The sequence below is a fragment of the Montipora foliosa genome, chromosome 11 (assembly GCF_036669935.1).
Source record: "Montipora foliosa isolate CH-2021 chromosome 11, ASM3666993v2, whole genome shotgun sequence".
Lineage (NCBI taxonomy): Eukaryota > Metazoa > Cnidaria > Anthozoa > Scleractinia > Acroporidae > Montipora > Montipora foliosa.
In genome coordinates this window covers 6,911,617-6,919,116 of record NC_090879.1, presented here as the reverse complement: position 1 = coordinate 6,919,116, position 7,500 = coordinate 6,911,617, and the positions used below count along the sequence as shown (strand labels likewise).

At 41.6% G+C, this 7,500-nt stretch overlaps 1 protein-coding gene across 1 annotated transcript in view; it reads right to left on the bottom strand.

The window, feature by feature from the left end:
* LOC137976462 (branched-chain alpha-ketoacid dehydrogenase kinase-like) overlaps positions 1-7,500 on the bottom strand; it is a 13,323-nt gene that overhangs the window by 760 nt on the left and 5,063 nt on the right. Inside the window, exons 5-9 of the mRNA XM_068823824.1 lie at positions 7,490-7,500; positions 5,027-5,122; positions 4,445-4,518; positions 3,992-4,120; positions 3,163-3,252 (exon numbers count right to left, since the gene is read on the bottom strand). The exon at positions 7,490-7,500 is cut by the window's right edge and continues 109 nt beyond it. Of these exons, the coding sequence (XP_068679925.1) occupies positions 3,163-3,252; positions 3,992-4,120; positions 4,445-4,518; positions 5,027-5,122; positions 7,490-7,500 (400 nt within the window). The remainder of the gene's footprint in view (positions 1-3,162; positions 3,253-3,991; positions 4,121-4,444; positions 4,519-5,026; positions 5,123-7,489) is intronic.

The following is a 7,500-nucleotide window of genomic DNA, read 5'->3' as shown; positions in this document are numbered from 1 at the left end:
AAAAAACCAAGTAGGTCAGAAATGGAGTTAAGCTAGTAGGGGATGTACTTTATCCAATATCCCGTCCCCCATTCACTTAGAATCATTGCTGGGGAAGCGCAGCTGGTGCAGTGGTGAGTGCTCTCCCCGTCCCCCAATGGGGCGTAAGTTCGAATCCTGGACTCAAGGTTGTATATGGGTTGAGTTTGTTGTTTGTTTACTTTGCTCTCAGGGGTTTTTCCTGCGGGTACTCAAGTTCTCCTCTCTCCCTCAAAACCATCATTTGATTTTGTTTGCTTTAATGTCATATCATTTGTTTTAATTTAATAACTCCTCAATTTGTAGGGCACTTGCATTCAGCTAGATAAGACTGAGACCGAAATAAAGTGATGACGACGATGATGATTTTATTATTGCTAGTACTCCTTCTATAGTGTTACCGGTGGATATATCTAACGGGAGAACTGAACGTACGACCGAGAGATTTGATATTGAATCGAAAGGCAAGTTACTGTTGAATGGCTTCATAGCGTTTCTCGAGACTTTTCCAGCATGAGCAAGTGCTGTCAGAAAAGGCTAGGTTCCCGAGAGGCGGACGAGCCTGGTGCTGCTTTAAACCCCACTGACGAGGAAAGACCTCTCTTGAAAGTTTTGATCGTGGTGGGAAGGGAGGGACCAATAGCTGTAACGGTTTGGTTGATGGTGTGGTTGGGAAAAGTAGAAAGGCTGGAAAGAGAGGGAAGAACAAGTGTCAAACGATGCATGAGGAGAGGAAGGTGTCGTGGGAGTGTATTGTCAGTAGTGGTGGGAAGAAGACGAGAAGGTACATCAAGAAGGTGAAGCCTTTGTGGGACGAGAAAGTTGAGTGTGTGGGGAGAGCCGAGTTTGATCTCATAGTTCAAACCCATCGAACTAAATAATGCTGTTGACTAAGATGGAGAGAGGAATCAGTGAGATTGAGAGGATGCAAAGCATAAGAAGAGGGTGATCAACGAAGCCGATTAGAATAAGTTGTTTGGACAAAGTGATGAGGAGGAAGAGTTCGTGGGATTTGATGCTGAAAGCGAAGGATGTGAGTCTGGTGCGAATGGAGCTGTTACAGAGTCAGAGGCTGTGAGGAAAGGATTTTGGGAGGAGGAAGACATGGTGGTCGAGGGTATTGACAGAGGGTCAAGGTGACTGTGGAGAAGCTGGATTGTTCAAGTTGGTGTTGAGGACGAGGAGAGGGCTAGAGGACAGGATGGTGAGGGAAGATGGCTGGCATCAATGGAGAGGTCAAAGTGGTTATGCAGAAGTTTGTGACTTTTCTCGATGATGACGGTCTTAGACAGAACACCTTAATCAAGAATAACCAGAGTCAGATGCCCAACCCACCGCTCTCACCACTGCGCGATCCCTGCACCCAAGAGGAAGCAAGAGGAAGTGAAGATTGGTGTCGAAAATGTGGACTTCGGAAGATGGCGAATTGGAAGGCTCCAGGTTAGCATGGTGTAAGGGGGTTTTGGTTTAATAGGTTTAAGTCATTAAATGGGTTAATTTTGGAGAGTTTGGAGGGTTGTTTGGACAGTGGATGGTAAAGGGGAAGATGGTGTTGATAGAGAAGGATCGTTCCAAGGAAACAGCGGTTAGCATTATTGACCGCGGTCGTGCACCGGTGGCTCAGTTGGTTGGCCATCGGGCTGTCATTCAAACACCAGCCGGATCAACGTTCATGATCTTAAAATAACTGAAGAGAAAGCGCTGCCTTAGTAATTTCATATACAAATGGTTAGACTTTCAAGTCTTCTCGGATGAGGACAATAAACCGTAGGCCCCATGTCACAAATATCTTCTATGTTCATAAGTTCCCTGTGGGATGTTAAAGAACCCACACACTATTCGAGAAGAATAGGGGACGGAGTCCCCGTTGTTGTGACTGTCCTGTTCTCTCCAGTAGACGTGGCTGGCTTGGCAGTGATGTCTCAAAAAAGCTTATGGTGTACGAGGCCACCTAAGCAGAAACAGTCACAAGTCAAAAAGGGACTTCGCCGAGTGTTGGAACATGTAGACGTGGATGTTTGCCGTTGATGTGGAAGCTACTCAATGAGATATTGGCGGAGAAGCTGTATGGAAATTTGCAGGGTTATAGGTCGTTTCCGGATGCGCAGAAGTAGTGTAGGATGGGGTGTAGGAAGAGGTCGTGGGGTGAAAAGGATTAGTTGTTGATAGACCAGGCAGTGTTAAGGGAGGCTCACGCGAAGAAAAGGTGCCTGTTTGGCGATGGGGCGGATAGATTATCGGATGGCACATGATATGGTGCAGCATTCATGTCTGGAAATGTTGGACACGGTGAAGTAGCAGACTGTGAAGAATTTGTTATGAGGTAGTATGAGCGATTGAAAAACTGTGTTGATCTCAAATGGGGAAGTGTTGGGGAAAGAGGATATCAAACGTGGAATATTCCAGGGAGACTCCTTGTCTCCACTGTTGTTTGTTCCTGGGATGATCCCTCTCACCATGTTGTTAAAAAGGGAAAACATTGGAGTACAAGTTTGGGAAGGATCAGGTTGAAAAATCGTTTGATTAAGGTGAAGTGAAGTGAATCTATTAGTCTCTCCCCTGGGGGCTTTTCAGGAATAATTCACAATGCTTTGTGGGGGACTTGAGCCAGACTGCTTGTTACACAGTTTACAATTAATTTTAGGAAGTGAGAGATGCCCTTGTCCAGATAAGGTCAGACCACAACACCGGGGTCTACGTCCCCTACTGTTATCGAATAGTGAGTGGGTTCTTTAACGTCCCATACTATTTTATTTCCAACCAGGGCTATGAGACGGGACCTCCAGTTTACAATCCTTATCCGAGAAGACTTGAAAGTCTAACCATTTGCAGATGTAATTACAAAGGCAGCACTTTCTCCTCAGTTATTTTAAGACCCTGAGTGTTGGTCCGGCCGGAGTCGAACTCACGACTTCCCACATGACGGCCTGATGCTCAACCAACTGAGCTACCGGTGCGCAATAAATGCATGGGCTATAGGTGTAGTGAAGTACAGTGCTGGGATTTTGGATTGGAGTAATTGGGAACCGAGGGCAATGGATGTCATATGACAAAAAAAGAGGTTGATGATGTTTTCGACATTCCTCATCTTCATGCGCCAATGAGATTCTGCAGAATTACGAAAATCACAGTAATTATTATTACCTCACAAAGAACTCTGTATCATTACTGCATAAGGTGACCACAACATTAGGTACTTCTGACCGGTTGTCTAGGTGTTGCTCCACACTAGCCCTAGAGGGAAAAAACAAAATTAATCCACAACAATAATTTTTTACCAATATGGTAAACAGGCGTGTATTTAAAGATCCTTGCCGAATAAGGAAATCAAGGGATCTTGTTTCAGCATTCTAGATAATTCAGACATCAAACACACCCACATGCACCCCTAGTCTGGGCTTGAAATTGCAACCAATACATTATGAAATAATAGTAATAATAATTTGTTTCAATGTCAAGATATGGGGCAAAATTGTAGTGTAATTTAGCTGCAATATTACATGGACAACACCATTCCCTCAAACATTCGCCATTTTCAGCGGTTAATTTACACATATGTATAACTGCAGGCTCATATTTTGTCTTGTTAAACAGCAGGCAACATTATTATTCAATGATGACTGACAATTACTTGCGAACAATTTGCGGCTAAAATTTGTGAACTTGCAACTAATTTTTATAGCTTGTCACAAAATTGCGACTTTATTTATTCTTGATTTTGAGCCCTGCTAGTTACGGTAGTTATCTCCAGTGACAAAGACAACAGTGGATTCCTTTAGCTTGATTCAAGCATCCGAAATGTGGATTTCTTGGTTTCCCACCAAAAATTCTGGAATCTCGAATCCAAATTTACATTACACATATCATTCTCACTCGAGCACATTATGAGGGCTACAAGAAGAAAATAACTCATGCTTTTTACAAAGTTACCGGCAACAACCTACTGTCACTGCCTTTGAAACTATACATTTACCTCATGGCATTTTTCAACAGCTCTTGAAGGATATACTCTAGTGGGGCAGGAATATATGGAAAAACAGCTTGGGTGTGACCATTAACGATAAGCCCTGGAGCTACACCATAAGTGTGTTCACAAACTTTCCTGTTGAAACAATTGACATTATTCAGCTGGCAGAGTTGAAAGTTAAAAACTCCTGTCACCTATTAACAGTGCTTTACTGTCACTACGTGCCATAAAACAAAAGTCAAGAATCCATTGGCCTTGTTGAGTTATTTCTCCAAATTTCATGAGCCCATTGACCCCTGGGAGTGACACTTGACAGATTTCATTTTGTCTAATGCCAGACAATTTTACTTGTCAACTGTGGGCTTCCTAGGGCGTTTGAGGTGTCAAATTGAATGGGTTAAATCAGTCTTCCACACACAAAACAAAATCATTGTTGGCAAGGACAACCACAAAACGTACCTGGCAAAATCACCAGACCTTTCAATAATCTGTCTGAAGTTAAGACCAGTGCAGATAATGCCAATGTAATTTGGCTAAAATGGAAAATAATAAAAAAAAACACACATTAACAACTGCCTCGCAAAGTGGAGGTTGGGTGCCTGAGAGATGGAGAGATGGAGACCGCTCCCATGGCTGGCAAATCCAGGCAACCCAGCCATGAGCCCCCACACGGAAGAAGAAAACAGGCACCCATCACACCGATACTGGCAGTGGAAAGAAAGATAGGGGGAGGGGAGACAGCCTCCAAGGAATTCCCATTCTCAGGAAAACGCTAACGCTCAGAAAACACAGACTAAAACGCCAACAAAACTGCTACAACGCCCTATGGACCAAGAACACGAAGAATCCTGGCACATGCGCATATCTAACAAACCGCTGACCGCGAAGGTAAAACTTGTGCTCCTAGTTGTTAACTCCGTTAAAGAGCATTTAACTGCATCAATCTTTATTTTAAGAACTCTTAAGAAACTTGCTATCATAAATGATATAGAAAAATTAATACTTACAGCATTTCTTACACTTAGGACAGGAGTAATTTACCTTATCGATGCTAAGAGCCAAATGGTGTTCTGCTAACATGCGAATTCCCAGCCTTGATGTCAATGTGCGATTGAGAAATTCATTTATAGTCTCATACTGCAAATAAAAGAGGAAAATTAACTTTGTAAAGACGAGAAGGTCAAGCATAAAACAATCAAATAGCAAATGGTTTGAAGCCAGGAGTCACACAAAAACTCAAGATGAAGAAAGATTGTCCAAGTGCAGGGGTTTCGATAACCGTTTGAAGAAGATGCTGGGGCTAATCAATGTAAGCGGGGGTCACTCTTGTCTTTTACAAGGGTTTGAGTGAAAATTAAGGCAGAGTAGCTGGAGGCAGGAGGCAAATTTCTGACAATACAGATGGTAGTGTAACGCCAGAGACCGGCTTCTCCCCTACTGGTGAGAGTGGTCCTCAGAAGGACTGTTGTTCCAGGACCTCTTGCTCTCATCTGAACAAGTTTTTTTTTATAAAAGAAATTAAGCCATTCCATGCACACAATGTTTAATCTCCAGCCTTCAAGCTGATTTCATTAAGAAGAATTTTGGTGCATTTGTTAAGTTTTAAGCAAGAGTCCATCTACCCAAGAGTGAGATTTAACCAAATAGGCCTTGTCTCCATCAGCCTCAGCAAAGTGTCTATTTTTAAATCATGTAGGGAAAATAAAACAACAGACCAAATTATTTGGCTAACTTAATGTTGTACCCAATTCAAACCCTTTGGGAAAAAAATATTTTGTTCCAGGTGTTTCCATATCAATTAAATGTGAAATTATGCTACATTATGTTATGCAAATACAGTTTACGCACAGAATCTTGTTATCGGTTAAAACCCTGGGAGATTTGAATTTGGTACAATATTTTGGTCTACTGTTTATTTTCCTGCAAATTTTGGTTTAAAAATCAGGCCTTCTGACAGGGTGCGATTAAAAAATGCAAATTATGCGATTTTTTCAGGGCAGATTGTGCAATTAGAAAGGCCAATTATGCGATAAATAATGTAAATTATGCGATTTTTTTCTCAGCAATTTTGAGCTTGTTTTATAAGGTTTCAGGTTAAGAAAAACACTTTTTTGCTGCCCTAAAGACATTTTGAACACAAAGGAACAGTAATTATGTATCTCGATCGACATTAGTTGGGATAAATAGAAAAAATGACGTCTTCTGCACTACCGGTGCACCACGTTAAAAGTTGAAAGGACACAGCTAACATGCCAAATGAATGATCAAGGTGCTCGTCAACCACGAACTTCCGAAGATGGTCAATCACAATAGGGCCATGCCCCCATTTATACGAGAGAAAATAAGCCGCGGCTTTCTCTGGCCGCGGCTTACAGAAGACTCGAATGTTCACCCCATATAAATGGTACAAAATCTACGTTCAGGTCTTTTTCAAGCCGCAGCTTATATTGACCTGGGAATATATTCGTATAAATAGTTCCTTTTCCGTATTTTGTACACCGTGGCCAGAGTAAGCCGCGGCTTATTTTCTCTCGTATAAAAGGCCCTAATATTGCACGACGAGAAAAACATCAGTTCATCGTCCATGTGGAGCGTACCTGTGAGGTACTTTCTTGCTCGATCGTGAGCTGTCAGATTGGGCGGAATGTGGGAACTCCCTTCTTCGTCAAAGAAAAAGCGAGCGTTTTCACAACAAACTTATCCATGAGTAAGTTTTTATCAGTTTTCAACGAAAGAAACTACATTTTGCCGAAAAACTTACAACTTCGCTTTTTTTTCACAAATCTCTTCTATAAGAGAAGGCAACAGTGTCATTTCAGTGGTGTGTATATAAGGACGTGTTTGTGTTGCACCAATAGAAGGAGACTCGTACCAGGTCCCCGACATGAAAAATAAAGCCTTGAACTTCCAATGTTTACGAAATCGAAGGTGACATAGGTTTTTTAGCCTTTTTCCAAGATAAATCATCTTAAAAATGGCGTATTTATGCAGGAATTTCTAAGAAACGTCTTGGTTTATGTTTCATTTTATGAATTTTGTGCGTCCTTTTGTGAATTATGCGATTTTTCGTGAATTGTGCGATCGGATGCGATTTGAGGTTGATTGTGCGAAATCGCACCATCGCGTAATATCAGAAGGCCTGAAAAATAGACACTTTTCTGACGCTAATAGGGGCAAACCTGATACCAGATTCTTACTCTTGGGTTATGGACCCTTGGTTTAATAAGTTAATTTTACTATAATACCAATAATATTATTGTTGATGAAATGGCTACACTTGAACATTGCATTTCAGCAATAACTGGTTTGTGTGGAATAAAGTCTATTAATCTGGGGCTCTACCTAATGTTCGTATGAGCCTACCTGTGTGAAAATAATAATAAACAAATGAAACAAGGAAATTAGGCGACATCTGGCCCCAGTTCCTGAAACTATAATTATATGGAATATATAAACAATACCTGCTGATGTTAAGGCAAACAAATAAAATTACTAGCAACTTACTGGTACATTTT